At 34.0% G+C, this 19,862-nt stretch overlaps 3 protein-coding genes across 3 annotated transcripts; all 3 read left to right on the forward strand.

Moving 5' to 3' along the window:
* The first annotated feature begins 1,100 nt into the window (after positions 1-1,100).
* LOC114189057 (protein ENHANCED DISEASE RESISTANCE 4-like) lies at positions 1,101-6,814 on the forward strand. Its single transcript, XM_028077761.1, has 5 exons — positions 1,101-2,000; positions 2,301-4,572; positions 4,858-4,918; positions 5,010-5,233; positions 6,344-6,814. The coding sequence occupies exons 1-5, from the start codon at positions 1,886-1,888 to the stop codon at positions 6,396-6,398; spliced, it is 2,727 nt and encodes a 908-aa protein (XP_027933562.1). The 5' UTR covers positions 1,101-1,885; the 3' UTR covers positions 6,399-6,814.
* A 2,167-nt stretch (positions 6,815-8,981) lies between these two features.
* On the forward strand, positions 8,982-14,224 carry LOC114189058. Its single transcript, XM_028077762.1, has 10 exons — positions 8,982-9,463; positions 9,771-10,084; positions 10,521-10,980; positions 11,232-11,275; positions 11,372-11,595; positions 11,894-11,982; positions 12,065-12,155; positions 12,538-12,598; positions 12,695-12,918; positions 13,938-14,224. The coding sequence occupies exons 1-10, from the start codon at positions 9,349-9,351 to the stop codon at positions 13,990-13,992; spliced, it is 1,677 nt and encodes a 558-aa protein (XP_027933563.1). The 5' UTR covers positions 8,982-9,348; the 3' UTR covers positions 13,993-14,224.
* Positions 14,225-16,765: 2,541 nt separating this feature from the next.
* Positions 16,766-19,524, forward strand: LOC114187159 (protein trichome birefringence-like 25). The gene is made up of 3 exons (XM_028075308.1): positions 16,766-17,338; positions 17,420-17,703; positions 18,625-19,524. The coding sequence occupies exons 1-3, from the start codon at positions 17,080-17,082 to the stop codon at positions 19,372-19,374; spliced, it is 1,293 nt and encodes a 430-aa protein (XP_027931109.1). The 5' UTR covers positions 16,766-17,079; the 3' UTR covers positions 19,375-19,524.
* Positions 19,525-19,862: the final 338 nt, after the last annotated feature.

A 19,862-nucleotide genomic window follows, 5' to 3' on the forward strand; every position in this document is an offset into this window, starting at 1 on the left:
AATAAAATATTATTCCTAAAACTTACTTCCAAACAAAATAAAATTAAACTTCTCTAAAACAAGTAATTTACTTACAAGGATACTATAAATAATGTTAATCATTGATGGAAAAAATAGTTATGAGTATCACGTGTACATACATGACAATTCGTGAACTTTGTGGAATATTGGACCAATCTTTGGTTTAGATTGATCTTAACCATGCCACAAATTAGAAAGATAGACAATTAGGGCAATGGCCAAAACTGTTACTGATCAAAATTTAATTATACTTTGCCATTAACATAATTTTCGCATTCTAAGGTTTATTGGGCCTTGCCCAGAATAGGTTTTTGCGTGTGAACGGTGTGAAAGGGTACAAATCAAAACACATTCATAGTGGGAACCCTAGATGCAATTTTTCTCTCAGACAGTTTGTCAAATACCTTTTAAGCAAAAACTGGTATAAGAAAAACACGTGTTAATAATAATCAAATTACGACCATATAACACATTTTGTCAAACAATTCTTGAGCATCTCCAATGGTGTGTGAGTCTGAGATGTTGGTAATGATCAACAACAACAACTGCAATAATTTGAAATGATACAAATTACATTTGCATGCATTCTTGTATTGACACAACGAATAAGGAAATGTGAGTTCAACATTTATCTAAATAAATAAAAATATTTATTGTGGAGTAATTTTATATCACAACCTTACTACTATTTTTATTATTATTTTATCAAATGGTCTAATTTATGTTTCAATTAAACATCTTACTTATAACAAAAGATTTTCAAAATATTAATTGCAAAAAACATATATCATTATTATTTCTTAAATATGTGATTAGATGCAATTTTAAGAAGCTAAGTGTTTTGACAGGTTCTGACAGAAAAGTTTGAATATTTTGGATATTATGAAATGGTAATTGAAAGAAAAAAGGTAAATTTGCAGTAGAATTTTGTAAGAATCTAATAAATGAAAAAAAATGCCCCTATTGATAGGTGATTGGTGCATGAATCAGAGCAGAGAGCAGAGAAGAAGAGAAAAACGTCATAAATTTTTACCTCACACTTCGATTCTAACCCACTAAGTTGCGGTTTTAGATTTTAGTTTCTGTCTCAAACCACTGCTACTTCTTCTACTATTCTCGCTTCCCTATGCACAAATTAGGCAACTCGCCAAAGGGGATTCCTCCTACGACGTCGTTTCGTGCCTACTCATTTCGGTTTTTGGACACAATTATTTGGTCGTTTCTCCTCGTTGGCATAGAACCAGTACACTACAACCTTGGAAAATGATCCCGTGTTTTTCTCGTACACTATTTTAATCCCTCACTCTTTCTCTTTGAAGCCCAAACACTCAAATTAAATCAGGATGTTTCAGTAATTTTTCATGATAATTTCAGCTTTCAGAGTTTAACCTCCCCAGATTCTTAGATTCCCAGAGGAAATTTTGTCCCCGCTGTGATTCTTAATTAATTACCCCTTCTTCCTTTCTTTTTTTTTTTCCTTGTCTTTGGTGCTTGGATTCTTAGAAAAATACTAAGAAAACCCAAAAGAAGATGCAGCAGCAGCTGCAGCGCCAAAAGAAAAAGCGAGAAAAAGAGTTTCTCTTTCTCTTTTGAGTCCTCTCTATTTCTCTCTCTCACACACCCTCTGAACCTATTGCTTTCACTTTGTGAAAGAAAGCGTTGTTTGTTTAACGACATCACCACCTTCGACCCTTCCCTTTCTAACGTTGTTGTTTCCAAGAAGCCAAGCATTCACTTTAGGGAGAAACAAACACTCTCTTTTATATGCTTTCTCCCCATTTCGTTTCTCATGTGCTTCAACGTTTATTCTTCTCGGCTGGGGTTGATACTGTTTGCCTAGTCCCTTTTCCTTCAACGTTTCTTCATGTCGGACTCGGCCAAGGTGCGATTGGTGCGTTGCCCAAAGTGTCAAAATCTTCTTCCCGAACTCGCCGATTACTCTGTTTATCAATGTGGTGGTTGTGGTGCGGTTCTTCGAGGTAGCTTTTCCCCCCCTCTCTTGTGTTGTCACATTGGTTTTGTTTTCACTTTTGATTTTGACGTGCTTCCGAATTTCTTTAATAAAATTAAGACATTCTCATTAGACAATTGTGGTTGAAATTTGCAGTTTCATATTTTACTTCATTGTTTGTGAACGATCTCGTACTTTCAATCAGTTTTTGTTTGCGTCTTACATGCGGCAGAGTAGCATGATCCTGTATTTTGTAGTGGGAAAGAAATTGGAAACGGGTTAGGCTTTTTAGTTTCTAATTTTAGTTGCGTTTGGTTTTAATTTGCAGCGAAGCATAAGGGTTATGTGAGTGGTAGCTTGTCGGATGACGGGAAGGTTGGAGTTGGAGGAGATTCTGGTAAATCGGAAAGTTCATTGGAGAAGGGCTTAGTGGATCGCAGTGATGCTTCGGACGTTGATGCTAAGTCCAGTAGTGGTCCTTCAGGGGACGAAATTCAAAGGGATGTGGATAAAGTAGATAACATGGAGGAGAAATTTCTGAATCAACCAGAGGGTATTATTGAGAAAGGGGTATTTGATGATGATGTTGATGTCAATGGTGGTAAAGATGAAGCGGGTAAATCAATAGGAAGAGAACAGGAGGAACCACACAAGTCTCGAATTAGTCGTGAGAATGGGTCTAAATTCTCCGGGAGAATTTCTAATTGGCAGAATGGAGAGAGAACTGAGATGGAGGAGTTTTGGAGAAAGCCACGAACTGAGATGGAAAGTGTGAGATTTTCCACTTCCAAGTATCCTGATGAAGGACCTTCGAATGGCTTTTCTAGTAAATATATGGGATCGTGGAGGAATCGCAATGAAGCAGATGGTGCAGACATGGTTCAGCACCTTGAGCAGGATCGAGCTGAGCTTCTAAGGAAGCTAGATGAGTTGAAGGTCCACCTCAGTAAGTCTTCTGAATTGGTAAGCAACCAAAAGGAAAAGATTATTCCTGATGAAAGGACGATTCCTCCGGATCCTCATCCCTATGGTGGCTCCGATCCTTGGTTTTCAGATGGATCATCTGGGTTGAACAGAACTTCAAGGCAATTTTATGGCACTGATAAGCATGTGGCAGGCTCCACTCATTTCAACTATCATCATCATGATTCGTACCCTTATCCAAGTAGTCATGACATGGCTATGCCCAACTTCCCTCCTTCAATGCATAATCCAAATCGATATGGGGATCCTTTTGCATCCCAAATGCTGAGGAGAGGTCCACACCAGTTCCCAAAACAACCATTACATCCCTACTATCCTGGACGGTATGTTGATACTAATCCAGATTCTTATGAACTATACTCACATAATAATGCAATGCTTCATCCACCTTCTTGCTCATGTTTTCACTGTTATGATAACAAAAGAAGAGGTTCGGTGCCAGCACCACCTGCTTCATTCATTAACAGCAGATTCCCTGATATTCCAAATGATCCTATGTTATACCATCATGACATCCCAGGGGCATTTGGTCCGCAAGTTCATAATTCCAGAACGGCCATTCCTCCTGCGACTTATCGTGAAAACCAATTACATGCAAGATGGGGTAGTGATTTCAACTCTGAGATGGGTAGTTTTGTTCGAACTCGTCCCCGCAAAGTAATGTTAGCTACTAGTAGCCAGCGTTGCTATCCTGTAGCTGGTGGTTCGCCCTTCATCTCATGTCATAATTGTTCTGAGTTGCTGTTACTGCCTAAAAAGGCATTGGTTCTAGTGAAAAATCGTCGGCAGAAAGTTCAATGTGGGGCTTGTTCCTCAGAAATTAGCTTTGCTGTCATCAATAATAAGCTGATTATTTCTCCTAATTTAGAAACAAAGGGAGTTCCCTCTAGAGGTGATAACAGCTCTAATGAGGTTGGGAGTAGCCGTATGTCACATTCCCGAGTTCATGCCAACAGGACTGGTGCTAACTTTTCATCTGATGATTATTCTGGTTATGATTTTCATTCTGTAGACAGGGAACCTCTCTCTATGGGTGCTTTGAACTCTAACAAGTCCCTGGAGATACCAAGTTTTCGTTCTTCATCTCTCAGTACCTCTGAAGATGAACATAGTCCGGAAGCAATGATTGATCCAAGGGAGGCCACTAAGTCCATTCATCGGCCAACTACAGATTCTTTATCTCCTCCTGCGGGTTCGCCTCTACAGGAGTATTTTGATTACTCCAATAATAACCATGCTGTAAATCGGTTTGGAAAAGGAAACCAAAGCAGTCGCTCAGAGCAAGAGAAGACAAAAGTGGACAAGATGTCATCTCGTCAAAATTCATTGAAAGAGGCCGCACTTGCTACCGAGATGGATGTCCATGATTATTCAAACACAGGTGTTTCCCAGGATTCTGGATATGCTAGTCGAGAACACGATAATCATAAATCCAACAAAGGGGGTGATTCATTTTTTGCAAACATTATCAAAAAAAGCTTCCGAGATTTCTCACGGTCTAATCATACAGATGATCGTAGTAAAACCAACGTTACTGTAAACGGGCAGCCATTATCTGATCGTGTTGTCAAGAAGGCTGAAAAGCTAGCAGGAACAATCCAGCCTGGAAATTATTGGTTAGTATGCTTTACGTCAGTTGTAACCTTCCATATTATTTATACCTGATGCTCTTTTAGATTGATTTATATCTGAGATCTCCAATCAACTCCTTTTGTTGTTTGTGGATTCAGTTAAATTGCAATTGGCTGCAGTAAATGTCCATTGACCAAATAAAACTGAGTTTCATGTCTACATTCCCTTTACAGAATTACATTTGTAGTTGTGCTATTATGCGCTTTTGAACTAACCATAATTTTTCTGCTGATTGCTTATAGTGCACTAATAGATTTTCTTATGTACAGGTATGATTTTCGGGCTGGATTTTGGGGTGTCTTGGGAGGGCCTTGTCTTGGAATAATTCCTGTAAGTTATACCATTCTATCACAACCTGTTTGTTGTATGCTTGGAGACATAAGCTAATCATATTAACTAAATGAAGTGATTGCTCCTGCAGCCATTTATAGACGAGTTCAATCATCCCTTGCCAGAAAAATGTTCTGGTGGGGGTACTGGTGTTTTTGTGAACGGTAGGGAACTTCACCCGAAAGACTTGGATTTGCTAGCAGGGAGAGGACTTCCCACAGATAGAGATAGATCATATATCATTGAAATTTCTGGGAGAGTCCTGGATGAAGACACAGGTGAAGAGCTGGACAGCCTTGGCAAACTGGCACCAACGTAAGTGCTGTTCTGTTCCTAATCTTTAATACTAGTCTTCCTTTTTTGTTTAAGTTCACTCTTTTTCCTACTTTATACACAGAGATGATATGTTTTTACTGATTTGCTAAAACACCATTTTCATCATTTTTTTACTAGCAACTCTAATTTTCACAATTGCCTGTGATCTTGAGCCCTAGATTGGAAACAGGTTTCCAAGATACACATTTTCACTTGGCAATTTCAAGATGGTTTTTAGGTTAGAAATAAAACAATCAGAATCTTGCCAATCATTATAGGTTTACCATGGGTGAGAGGCATGGTTTTTGCAGCAAGCTGCAGCTGATAGTTTGTGAATCATTTTGTTGTTATGTGAAAGGGATATAATATACTAAATTTTTTTCTGTCTTCAATTTTCACTATTTTATTTATCAATTTTTTTTGGTGAAAATGAAGAAAATAAAACAGCTGAAAAGATGGGTAATCTCTATTACTAGTGATCTAGGGTACACTTATGATGTTGTCATGTTTTATTTTTTCTCATTGAGGAGGGATGTAAGCGGGTCGCACCCAATTCTCTGACAGTAATACTCCTTTCTTTTATTTGGATTGGATTGAAAATTAGACTAAACTCAATTCAACTCAACCCGAGCCATTACACCTCTATTGAGTATATATCTTCTACTTGCAAATGACCATGTACTAAATTTATATCTATCAAATGTTAGCCTGACATAGAATATTTAGAAACAACATCTGAAATGTAAAATATCAAGTCAAAGGATTAAAAGATGCTGAATTTAAAGCCTGATAGCTTCTGTAGAGACGTACAAATTCACGTGGACAACAGGCAAGCAAACGTGCGGATGGTTTACTTCTAATTTTATGGTCGTGTTTGAAGCTTCGGATTGAAGACTATATCATTTTTATTCCCCAGATTGATTATTCTTTCTTTCTCCGTACATTGTCTGAACTTAAGTCCACATGATTGTGTTTACTTCATTTCCCACTATGATTCCAGCATTTAACTTTTTATAAATTTGTTCATATTCCATTAAATTTTATTTATCTTGAAGAGGAGCATTTTGCTTTGGCTGATTTTCAACCTGTGCTTTTCTGACAATGTGACAGAGTGGAGAAAGTGAAGCATGGATTTGGCATGAAAGCACCTAGAGCTTCTACATAATCAAAACGTAGAAAGAAATATTTTACCACAGGTTGGAGAAGATGAATCTTTTTTCATCCATTTGATTCGGAAAACATTATTTGGAACGTGCTAATGGAACAAGCTGGAGATATTTGCAAGATTAATGAAAATTTTCCATTGCAAGACAAGTTCAAGGGGTTTGTCCTTCACATGAATTTATATTACATATATAATTGTAATTTTTTTTAAAATGCTTATAGGTAACCAAAAAAAAAAAAAACTGCATTAGAAGTTCTACGCTTGATATCAGGCAGTCTTAGGAAAAGTAAAAGTAATTGTGCGGAAAGTCATGTAGTGTAGAATTTGATGTAAAAAAAATTGAAATTTATTCCTTGGTCAGCTTGTAGTTATGCGTTTCTAATTGAATCATGGAAATGTTTTTTTTTTATGATCTGAGACAAGACTACTGTGCATTCTTCTCTATCTTGTGTGCAAGAATTTTGATTAGATGTAACAAAAATCTTACTATTTAGAATGGAAGAAAACTAAACAAGAATTATTGACTTAGTATCACATTGTTTCGGGCTATAGGTAAAAGTCATATTCTGCCTATGCATATATCTCCATTTTTTATCTGTAATATATTGTATATGATTATAATATTTGGCCATGACTCTTTCTTCATTCCCACCAAATAACCTTGCGTGTTACTTGGTCATTAAGGTAAGTACGGTTAATATTACTTGACGTCACACTGTGGAATCGTTAATAGCTGAAGTTTGTACAATTTCTTAGTTAATTAACATGAAGCGGACCCACATGCTTTCTGACATTTTACTCCAATCATCTATAGTGAAATCGAAAAAGAAATCAGCTTACGATGGAGTTGAATACCAGGTGTTTGTTGTTATGCATTTAGAAAAAGTAGGGTTTGAATGGAGAAAAAACTCATCCAAACTTAACACTAACACACATTACAGACAGAAACGTGGTTGAAACATATTAAAAGCTGAAAGCAAATTTTGATTGTTGTATTTATGTTGATGCATGTCACAGGTAGAGTCAACTAATCATAACTGCACACACACTAAATACTTTCCGTAGCACCTTCTTTAATTCAGATAGGCTACTTCTAGCCACTCACTTAGTTGAACACATAAATATATCCATGACGTTATAGCCTTTTTGCTACACTTTGTTTTCAGTGGTCTTTAACTCTTTTGAAAAACTAATCCTTTAATTTATGAAAAAAATTGACTATTAATTTTTATTTAAAGAACACTTATTTTTGGGGAAAAAGATGAACAATCTTCAACAAATAAATACATGTTTGGTAGTATCACGTTAAATAAGTATTCATTTATCTACATTCAAATTGAAATTACTTTCAGTGACTTTCCTTTTTCATGTTGAAACATCGATTCAAGGTTTTCAATATATATCAATACCGCAAGAATTAGCTGATGTTGCATGAATAAGATATATCAATTTTCAAAATTTTAAAAGTAAAAAAAAATTTAAAGTAAAAAAGTTCATATTTTTATTTATATTTGATCACGATAGTTAAATTGAATTACTTACTATGATTTTTTTTATTGTGATGTATATGCTCTCTGATATATTATTTTTAAAACATTATCTTTAATGGTTCAAAATGTATTAAAAAGTATAAAATCATGAAAAAGTTTATTAAACAGGATGAACTCCTAAATTTTTGTAATTCATAATAAACGTCACTTTTTTATTAGTTTAAAAATAAATTACAAAAAAATATATAATAAAATTGAATGAAAACAGTAATAAATTTCATCCCAATCCAAATGTAAGTATCATCTAAATAATAAGACGGGGCCAAGATAAGATTATAAAAAATAACATACTTGTGAGTCGATTTATTTATTTGATATGAATTTTGAAAACATAATTTGAAGTTAACCTATAACCTATAACCTATTCCAATCACATGAAAACATTTATTATTGTAACACCCCAAATTAGTGGGAAGTGAAGGGTTCTTGGAGTTTTGAGAGTATTGGTGGATCTATTGGGTCAAGTGTGAAAGATGAGATATTTTTGATGACAGTTATAACACAAACTAGCTGCAAGACATTTTTTCATTTGAGTTGAGGTAATTTTTTTATGTGGAGGTTGGTTGGCGTTGAGGTTTTCAAAAGAGATCTTTATTTTTCAAAAAATAGCCTGCAAGGTTTTCTCGACATCTTTATTTGATTTAGGAGACATGGAGGTTGGTTAATGAAAACACCAAAATGATACTATAACACTCAAATCAAAAGGAAATAATACTATCTATCTAAAAAAACTATCTCCTGTATCCTTTTTATTCCTGGTTCATTATTGTATTTGTATATTTATATATTATATACCGAAAGCTCAACCATTCCTGGTGTGAAATCTAGTAAATCTTCTAACCACATTATTCTTCTGAGACAAAGATCTTGCAGGTCATCATTAACTAATCATACATAATCTTTAAACCATTTCAGTTTCATGATATTTCTAATGGGCCTCGAGTTGAGTGGCCCAATAGTAAATTTTGTCCCCGGTGTGTTTCTTAATTGATTATCCCTTCTTCCTTATTTCCATGTCTTTGGTGCTTGAATTCTTAGAAAAATACTAAGAAAACCCCAATGAAGATGCAGAGCAGCTGCAGCGCCGAAAGAAAAAGCGAGACAAAGAGCATCTTTCTCTTTTGAGTCTTCTCTTCTATCTCTCTCTCACACACACACACTCTGAGCCTATTGCTTTCACTTTGTGAAAGAAACCGTTGCTTGTTTAACGTCATCACCACCTTCGACCCTTCCCTTTCCAACGTTGTGTTTCCAAGAAGCCAAGCATTCACTTTAGGGAGAAACAAACACTCTCTTTTATATGCTTTTTTCTCATTCGTTTCTCATGTGCTTCAACGTTTATTCTTCTCGGCTGGTGTTGATACTGTTTGCCTAGTCCCTTTGCCTTTCAACGTTTCTCCATGTCGAACTCGGTCAAGGTGCGATTTGTGCGTTGCCCAAAGTGTCAAAATCTTCTTGCCGAACCCATCGATTACTCTGTTTATAAATGTGGTGGTTGTGGTGCGGTTCTTAAAGGTAGTTTTTTTCATCCTCTCTTGTGTGGTCACGTTGGTTCTGTTTTCACTTTTTGATTTTGACGTGCTTTCCAATTTTTTTTTTTATAAAATGAACACATTCTCATCAGAAGAAATCGTGGTTGAAATTTGCAGTTCCATATTTTACTTCATTATTAGTAAACGATCCCGTACTTTCAATCAGTTTTTGTTTGCGTCTTAGTTGCGGCAGAGTATCATGATCCTATATATTTTGTGGTGGGAAAGAAATTGGAAACGGTTAAGTTTTTTAGTTTGTAAATTTAGTTGCGTTTGATTTTAATTTGCAGCGAAGCATAAGGGTTATGTGTGTGGTAGCTTGTCGGATGACGGTAAGGTTGGAGTTGGAGATTCTGGTAAATCGGAAAGTTCATTGGAGAAGGGCCTAGTGGATCGCAGTGATGCTAAGCCACGAACTGAGATGGAAAGTGTGAGATTTTCCACTTCCAAGTATCCTGATGAAGGACCTTCGAATGGCTTTTCTAGTAAATATATGGGATCGTGGAGGAATCGCAATGAAGCAGATGGTGCAGACATGGTTCAGCACCTTGAGCAGGATCGAGCTGAGCTTCTAAGGAAGCTAGATGAGTTGAAGGTTCATCCAGTAAGCCTTCTGAATTCGTAAACAAATTCTGAAGAAACCACATTTTATATTTTATTAGTTTTAATCTGATTTTGTTATATAAAAATTAATGTAATTTAATATTTTTGATTAATTGATCGAAGTGAATCAATAATCTTTTATTAAAATTAATAGTATAATTATATCAATAAAATAAATTATTCTAATTAACAACTTTAATTCTAATAAAAATTATTTAATCCATTTAAATAAATTTAACGGAAAGAACCGTATTACACTAATTTTTCAAAAGAACCATTTCAAGAAATACTTAATTAAACCTTTTAAATATAACAACCCTAACTAACATTTCTGCGCTCACATGAGACTTTTTTTGGGCGCGAGAGGTACATAGGGTTGAATCAGTGGTTAGCGTTCTCTTTGCCTCTTACTTTCGCATACGCGTAGTGTGTCTCAGTGTGTGCTTACTCGCCCACTTGATGCAAGTGTGTGTCCACCGTCTCAACTTTCAAGCATGGCCAGTCTGGGAACAGCGTTAAATAGTTTTGCTTGGACAGTGGACAGTGCAATAAGGAGTAGTAGTGGTTCCAGCGGTGAAGAAACATTCCCTGTGCGGAGTTTTGCTTCGGTAGTGGACCGTGCGATCAACAGCGACAGTGCTGAAGATGTTGAAGAAGATTTTATGTTATTCACTCGGACTGAGATTGTTGCAACAGCCACCGACAATTTCTCAGTTGAAGTTGAAAACACTATCAAGAAAAGCGTCCAAGATTGCTCCTGGTCTAATCATACAGGTGATCCAAGCCTACTCAACGTTGTTACTGTAAATGGGAAGCCCATGTCAAACTTTAACATCAAGAAGGCCGAGAAAATAGCAGGACCAATCCAGCCTGGAAATTATTGGTTAGCAATAAATAGTATGCTGATGCTATTAGATTGTGATATATCATAGAGCTTACATCAATTTCTGTTATAGTTCGTAGATTCGGTTAAATTCCAATTTTCTTTAGTATATATGTGTTCACTGACAAAATAAATTAAAATTGAGTTTCATGCTTTGGTATTAATTCCCTTTTGCAGTATAATATTTCTGGATGTGTGATCTTGCAATTTGGAACCAATTATATATTTTGTGGTGATTGCTTAACTAAGGTTTTGCTTTGTACAGGATTTTGGGGTGTGATGGGAGGGCCCTGTCTTGGAATAATTCCTGTAAGTTAATCATACCATTATTCTATTGCTATCTGTTGGATGTATGCTTAAAGGCAATGCGATTATGTTAAGTAAATGAGGGTATTGCTCGTGCAGCCATTTATAGAAGAGTTCAATCATCCCTTGCCACACAAATGTTCTGGTGGAAATACTGATGTTTATGTAAACGGCAGGGAACTTCACCAAAAGGACTTGGATTTGCTAGCAGGGAAAGGACTTCCCACAGATAGAGACAGATCTTATATCATTGAAATTTCTGGGAAAGTCTTTGATGCATACACAGGTGAAGAGTCCAACAGCCTTGGCCAATTGGCACCCGTGTAAGCGCGATTCTGTTCATGTCCTCTTTGAATCATTTTTGTCTCCGTGAGGGAGTATACGAGTTTCTTCTTTTATTGTCTTCATTCTTTATTAATCTATTTGTCAAAGATTTTTCTAGTGAAAGTGAAAAATTTGAGAGCTGAAAGGTGTTGTGAAAATGAAGCATGGATTTTGCAACTCATTTTTTCAATATGATTTTAGTACTATGCAGTAGTTGATATTCCACTAAATTGATTAATATTTGGTAGCACTGAATTGGGATAATTTTGAAGCCGTGTGTTTTTGACAATTTAACAGCGTGGAGAAAATGAAGCATGGATTTGGCATGGCAGTACCACTATTTCAGCTACAACGTTATAAACATGAAACACGAGCGAAGTACAAAGGTGTTAAATCATTTTTTGCGAACACTATGGATAAGAGCTTCCAAAATTTCTTCCGGTTTAATCATACAGGTCATGTTACCAGGTTATGTTGCTGTAAATGGGAAGCGTATGTCAAATCCTGTCATCAACAGGGCTGAAAAGCTAGCTGGAATAATCCTTCCTGGAAAATATTGGTTAGTATGTATACTTTACCATAAACTTCCGTGTAATTATACATATTTTTTATAATGGTAACAATATAGTTAGAACCAAAAATTGTGTGTGCTTGCTTTCCTAACTCACCAGCACTGACCCGATCTAATGGGTAATTCAATTTGTGCAACTAAATAGTGATGTGTTAAATTGTGATAAGATAAGTCTCAAAGCTGCAGTCAGTTCCTGTCCTAGTTAGTAGGTTCAGTTAAGTTGCAATTTTCTGTGTGTATGTGTTAACTGTCAAAACAAAAGTGAGCCTTTCATGCTTGGATTCCCTTTATAGAATATAACATTTGCGGATGTTATAAATTTTCTGTTGATTGTTTATGTAGTTCAAGTGACAGATTTTGTGTTGAATAGGTATGATTTTAGAGGTGGATTTTGGGGTGTGATGGGAGGGCCTTGTCTTGGAATAATTCCTGTAAGTTAATTCTACCCTTATATTGCATTATGTTGGTTGTAATATAAACATACACACCCTAGTCGGTTTAATTAAACAAGGTGATTTCTCGTGCAGCCATTTATAGAAGAGTTCAATCTTCCCATGCCATACAAATGTTGTGGTGGAAATACTGGTGTTTATGTAAATGGTAGGGAACTTCACCAAAAAGACTTGGATTTGCTAGCTAAGAGAGGACTCCCCAAGGATAGAGATAGGTCTTATATAATTGAAATTTCTGGGAGAGTGCTGAATGAAGACACAGGTGAAGAGCTGTTGGGGCTAGGCAAACTTGCACCAACGTAAGTCCTATACTCTGTTCATATATATTCTCTGATAATTCTCTTTCCCTATACTCTTTTTCATATATATATATATATATATATATATATATATATATATATATATATATATATATATATAATTTTCTTTCTCTTTTGTATGGGTTAAATATTTGAAGTAAAATTTGAATTTGTTTTTCTTGATACAGTCTAGTTTCTAAATTTTAAAATATTTACACGATTTGATATATTTAAAATTTAATATTAAACTGAAACTTCATTTGATACATAAAAAATATTTAATATTATTAAATTAAAATAACTATATTTATTATAAAATTTGGAACGAAAATATATCAAAATTTGAGATAAATTTTAATTTCAAATTTAAGTTTAGGCATTACAAATATATATTTAAGTATTTTTTTAGTTATCTCGTGTTAGCTCCTACTATATATACTTGGAGATGCTAGTGTTGCTACATTTTCCCAGCGATCTCATCTTAATTGAGCTTGTATTGGATGGAGGTTTCCATTCCATGAAACACGTTGAATGCTTGTAACATTTCGGCATAGAAATAAAACAATCAATATCTTGCAAATCATTGCAAATTTTGATTATGAACAAATTTCTTGTAAACATTTCCAAAGAAAAAGTGAAATAATTCTTTCTACATATTAAAATTAGATTATCGAGTTAATATTTAATTTTTATAAAGTTAACTTTTATAAATTACTTTCTCCGTAAATCAATTTAAACTTATTTTATGATGATATAGAAATATTTATAAGCAGATATAATTCTTTTTCATTAAAACTTATTTAAATAAAAGTATTTGTATTGGGTTAAATTGAAGTATATTAAATCTATACTACTTCTTATCAAATATAAATTAAATGAATTCAATTTATAGTGATTTATAACTTATATCAGATTGGGTTGGTAAATGTTATTTTTCTTTGACCAACGTATTTTTATTAATCTTGAGAGCTTTCGGTTCGAAAATTTCAGTGCATGTTTTTTCTCCCACAATTTAACAGGATGGAGAGAAGGAAACGTGGATTTGGCATGAAAGTACCCAGTGGCGGAGCTTAAGCAATTTATTTTAGTTGTAGTGTATTTTATATATTTAATTTATTTTAGTTTTAACATATTTTACATATTCGGTATTTTAAAACATTTGTATATCAACTTTGGTTACACAAAATATTTTTTAAAGATCTGTCCAAGTATGCTTATGTAGAAAGATTTGCAAGATTACTTGAATTTCTTCCATTGTATGAACAAGTTCATGTGATTTTGTACATGGCTTGAATTTGATATTACCTATATATGTATTGTTAAAGTTTGTCCCATTTCTTTCATTGGTCATTTCTTATGATGCATAGCCACACGCAAATAGTTATGTCATGGAGTTGTAAAAATGTATATTAAACTAATATAAGTATATCTTGTTGAGTTAAAAGCAAATTAATTGTGACTTGGAAACATTACAATAAAAATAAAAATATCAATATCAAATACATCCTTTCATGTATAAATTTATATTGTAAAGTTTGTTTGCATATTATATCATTGGTCTTCAATTATTATTATTTTTTAAAAAAATACATCATCATCACAATCATATTTCAAGTCAAACTAAAAAAAAAATGTAACCTATTAATTTAAACACTTTCCTAATAAAAAATAAATAAATTATATCATCAAACTAATTTTATATCCACTTATAACATTTTCACTCCAGAGCTGTCAAAGTAGGCGGGTCTGGCTCATTCTAGGTTGACCACTTAGTGAGTCAACTCAACTTAACTCACTTATTAGCGAGTTTACAAAATTCGAACCTAACTCGAATGGTTGGAAGTTCCACATCGACTAGAGATAAGGTTAATTCATAATATATAAATAAGGTGCAAACCTCACCTTACAAGCCGGTTTTGTGGGGTTGAGTTAGGCTTCAAACCTACTTCTAACACGACTCACCACAAACTGGTGAATTAAACGAGTTGGTTCACTTAATTAAAAATATATATAATTTTTTTTTCAATCCTAAAAAAGTCAAAATTATAATTTTGATTAAAATTTAAATTAAGTTAAGACATACATAAAAGTTATCTTCAAGAGAAAGAAAGGTACTAAAAACTAAAGGAAAATGTTATCGAGTTGATAATTATGATTTTGGTGTGTCATTTTACGTTTTGAATTTTTATTTTTTATACATTTTTACATAATTTTATTTGTTCTAAATATCTATATAAAGTTATATCATTTATTTTACGCAAAACATAATTTAATTACACTAGTTTAAAGAAAAAAGAATATTTAGAATTTTATTTTTTTAATATAATTTAATATTTAAAATTTATTGGTGTATTAATGAGTCATTCTGACTTATTATAGATGAATTAAATTCTTATTAGATCATATCTATTTTTGATTCGCATCGAAATTTTCAACTTTTTCATAATCCAATATGGCTGAACTAAAATTAAATTGTTGAATAAAAATTAAATTCGACTTAGGTGATTCAAACTAAAATCCAAACAGAAGTATATTCATCATCATGAGATAAGAGATGGAACAATACAATAAATGGGTGGAATACAATTCATGTCGACATAACTCTATCCTTCTTCTTTTTTCAAATAAAATGAATTAATAACGGAAAAGATAATGAGCTGGCCTTGAGCTTTCAGCTTTCGCTTTTTGTTTTTTGCAGTGAAAGCACCAAAGAGGATAGTGAGAGTTAAGAGAATATTTATGACCAAATTTATGATGGATAAACCATACTTATGCTAAACAAATATTTATTCGCCTTATTATTAAAATTGAGAGGTTATATAATAAATTATTCTTATCCACCAGATTAAATATTCATGTGCTGAAGTACTAAAATCTGTTTAAAAAATATGTACTTTTTATTGGGTATTTTTTATAGGATATATCTATTAATTTAATTTAAAGACGATGAGATTTGTGATAATTGGTGTTCGGATCTCTGTTCACATGTGTAGTATCACACTTTTGTCCAAAGAAGATTTTCAAAAGATTGTGGTATTTGAATAAACCCAAAATTAAAAAAAACAATTAAACTATATTTTTAAAGATAGCCATTATTTAAATTTATAATGAAGACTAAGGTTTTTGTGTGGACCATTTTCAACAAGAAAAGGATTATCCTGAAATTTTATATATTTTATCACTCAACAATGACAGAAAAATGAGATGAAATTGGGAAAAAGGTTTGAGAATAAAGGATTTTGGATTAATGAAACCATTAATAAAAAAAATTCCAAATGCGACCACAACAGTGTAAAGAAGGCACATAAAGAAAAAAAATTGAGACAGAATATGATGCTCTCAGAATTTAGTGTCTTATAAGTCATTAACATATGACATAATCTTAATTTTTTTATTTATAAAAAGTAAAGCTGTGAAATTTGGGTTTGTTTGAACATCAACACTGAAAAATAAAATTTGACCAACATAGTAAGAAAACGACAATTGCTAAATATTCCTTCTAAGCAAACTCGAGTATGGTTAGGAGGATTTTGGTCTGTCAAAAAACTAACTACACTCTTCGTTAGATTTCCACCTTCGAAGCTATCATTTTTCTAAAAACTCTTTTTTTTTTTCATTAGTTTACGTTTAAAATAAAAATGATTTAATTTCAAATCGACATTTAATTAAATAAATTTAATAAAAGTAGCTCACCTATATAAAACAGTGTTAATTTAATCCCATCTCAAAATAGAATATGACACAATGACAGCACAGCACGTGACATGACAGGACATAAAAGCTATGGAAAGAACAGAATACATAAAATAAAAACAAAAAAACACAAACAGCATATAGAGTGTTGTACCTGTGACACACATTCGATTATGCTATGGCCGGGGAAAAACCAAACAACAAGTTTCACTTCTTCCACATTTTCATTTTTTATTATAGTAGCTCTCACTCGGAACAGTGCAAACGTTCTTGAACACATAAAAAGTACAGAAGAAGCAGTTTAATTCTATTAATTAATTCTAAAATATTTCCATTCATACCCACTATTAGTTGGTCACTCTTGTAGGTCCGTTCGTTTGTTTTGTTTAGTAGCTAAAGCCTTTGTTGTAAAGTTTTCATTTTTAGCATCAGAGATTTTCCTTTCTTGGTGGTGTGGAGTGACAGGAGATGATGAAGGAAACGAGGTCTGATTCGAACTCATTGTTCGCGCAGAAGCACAGTCATCATCATCGTTTCTTCCTTAAATTGGCAGTGTCGTGTCTCTTGCTGGGTCTCACTGTTCGCCTCCTCTTCACCGATTCCTTCAGTTTGTCCTCTGTTGTGCACAATCCTCCTCCTCTTGCAAATGCAATACCACACTCACCCTTTCTTTCTTTTCCACCTCCGCCGTCTTATTCTCTTCATTTTCCGCCAAACCAGACCCAAGGTAACAAATCATTGCATATGTTTGTGATTTGAAGTTAGAAATGTTGATGCAATGCTGATGATTTTCCTTTGAAATATTTAGATGCAGTGGAGTGCGATCTTTTTGTGGGAGATTGGGTGCCGGACCTGAATGGTCCAAGGTACAACAATGAGAGCTGCCGCGTGATCGAAGCTCATCAGAACTGCATGAAAAATGGACGGCCTGATTCGGGGTACCTTTATTGGAGGTGGAACCCAAGAGGTTGTGAATTACCAAAGTTCAGTCCTAGCAAATTCCTTGACATGATGAGGGATAAATCATGGGCCTTCATCGGTGATTCCATCTCTCGCAACCATGTCCAATCTCTACTGTGCCTTCTCTCACAGGTTCTACACTTTCCTTTTTTAGAGCTTCTTAATGCTTTTCTTCATCTCTCTCACCGACAACAAATGCTTTCTTTCGTGTCATTGGTGTCAATTCTTTTCTACTCAGCTTTAGACACACTCATGTTTTCCTCTTCGCTGGCTTGTCAAATCACAACAAACTAAAATCTTTTTTAGTTTTTTCCTCTTTTTTAATTTTACAGTACAAGCCAAGAATTAGAAATGGAGCCGTTAGCTCTATACCGAGTCCAGTTCATGTGGTGTGATCTACCTAATAGGTGCATAGATTATTGGTGTAGTTCTATATGTCGTTGTAAATAAAGCTGTAGAAGTAGGATTGTGGAAAACAGCTTGTGCTTGTGTGGTTGGTCCACTACTTCCATGATACATGGTGTCTTTTTCAAACAGCTTTGTCTACCTCAATTCTTAATCTTAAACACTAGCCAGTGATTAATTCTGTGATCAATGATCATTAATGTGAGAACTTGTTTTTTGTGCAGAAAGAATCAAGAAGTAGAATTTAAGTCTAATTTAATTCCACAAAATTAATTTATAGGATGAGATTTACAACCACTTATCCGATATCCAATAGTGATGGAACTACATGTCCAATCACAAATTTTGTTAGGATAGATTTAATCTAAAACTTTGATATTATATTAAAAAGTGGACTTTAAGCTTAAACAAAATTATATCGTAGGACGAAGGCTTACACCTAGTTATATATTTAAAAATTATCTTATGGACTTCACCATAGGCTAAACTTCTATTAGTTATGACTAAACTAGTGTAAACACCGGTTATTTTCTGATTGAATAGATTTTTCTCTTTCAATTGCTCCTTTCTCAGGTATGCGTCGTTAGTTTATCACTTTTCCGATTTGTGGCATGAATATAGATTTGTTGAAGTGATTATGTGGTGCAGGTGGAAGCAGGTGATGAGGTGTATCATGATAAGGAATTTAAATCAAGGATATGGAAGTTCCCTTCCTACAACTTCACCCTCTCAACACTATGGAGCCCATTCCTTGCGAAAGCAGATATTTTCGAGGACATCAATGGAGTTTCCTCTTCAGAAACACAGCTTCATCTAGACATTGTGGACGACAAGTGGACCAGCCAGTACAAGAATTTTGACTACGTTGTAATCGCAGGTGGCAAATGGTTCCTCAAGACAGCAATATACCATGAAAACAACACTGTAACAGGGTGCCACAAATGCCATGGAAAGAATTTAACAGATGTAGGGTTCCAACATGCATATAGCAAAGCATTGCATCAGGCTTTTGATTTCATGGCACATTCAGAGCACAAAGCGGTTGTGTTCTTCAGAACGACCACACCAGACCACTTTGAGAACGGGGAGTGGTTCAGTGGAGGGTACTGCAATAGGACACTGCCCTTCAAAGAGGAGCAGATAGATGTGAGGTATGAGGATTCCATCTTGAGAAGCATTGAACTTGAAGAGTTTAACTGGGCTAAGAAGGCAAGTCCCAACTTCAAACTTTTGGACACCACTGGGCTTTCACTGTTGAGGCCCGATGGGCATCCAGGCCCATACCGCCAGTTTCATCCTTTGCTCAATTCTAAGGTCCAGAATGATTGCCTGCATTGGTGTCTCCCAGGCCCAATTGACTCCTGGAACGACATACTTTTGCAAATGCTCACAGTCTGAACATTTTCATGTAAATTCGTTATTTTCTCAAACAATACGACGACGTGGAGTTAGGATTAAATAGAATTGAAGATAATCAAATAACATCTACATCATGTTTATTGAGTGAATTCAATTGGTTTTGAAGAGATAAATGATATTTTTATTTTAGTTTGTGTAATATATTGGATAAATCAATCTTTCTTATTGTTGATAATTTATTTTAAAATAGTAAAATATAATTTAAAAATAATGATGTAAATAATATATTAAAGAGGAAATACTTTTAAAGAAGTTTCTAGAATTGTTGTAATTCAATAAATATTCTGAAAGGTGAATTTGTTTAAAAAAAAAATATATTTTCTTAATTAAGATAATTATGCTAATTTATGTGGAGATCGATTGTTTTGTTATTTTCTTAACTTATGATCACATTCATTTGATTCAAATAATAAATTATATATAATAATTAAATCTAAAACGATTTGTATGCGAACATTTTTTTTTGT

Source organism: Vigna unguiculata, chromosome 6, assembly GCF_004118075.2.
Source record: "Vigna unguiculata cultivar IT97K-499-35 chromosome 6, ASM411807v1, whole genome shotgun sequence".
Lineage (NCBI taxonomy): Eukaryota > Viridiplantae > Streptophyta > Magnoliopsida > Fabales > Fabaceae > Vigna > Vigna unguiculata.

Coding starts and splice junctions, on each gene's coding strand:
- LOC114189057 (XM_028077761.1), top strand. CDS start 1,886: ATGTCGGACTCGGCCAAGGTGCGATTGGTGCGTTGCCCAAAGTGTCAA. Junction 4,573..4,857: donor ATCCAGCCTGGAAATTATTG/GTTAGTATGCTT, acceptor TCTTATGTACAG/GTATGATTTTCGGGCTGGAT. Junction 5,234..6,343: donor CTTGGCAAACTGGCACCAAC/GTAAGTGCTGTT, acceptor ACAATGTGACAG/AGTGGAGAAAGTGAAGCATG.
- LOC114189058 (XM_028077762.1), top strand. CDS start 9,349: ATGTCGAACTCGGTCAAGGTGCGATTTGTGCGTTGCCCAAAGTGTCAA. Junction 11,596..11,893: donor CTTGGCCAATTGGCACCCGT/GTAAGCGCGATT, acceptor ACAATTTAACAG/CGTGGAGAAAATGAAGCATG. Junction 12,919..13,937: donor CTAGGCAAACTTGCACCAAC/GTAAGTCCTATA, acceptor ACAATTTAACAG/GATGGAGAGAAGGAAACGTG.
- LOC114187159 (XM_028075308.1), top strand. CDS start 17,080: ATGATGAAGGAAACGAGGTCTGATTCGAACTCATTGTTCGCGCAGAAG. Junction 17,339..17,419: donor TCCGCCAAACCAGACCCAAG/GTAACAAATCAT, acceptor TGAAATATTTAG/ATGCAGTGGAGTGCGATCTT. Junction 17,704..18,624: donor TACTGTGCCTTCTCTCACAG/GTTCTACACTTT, acceptor TATGTGGTGCAG/GTGGAAGCAGGTGATGAGGT.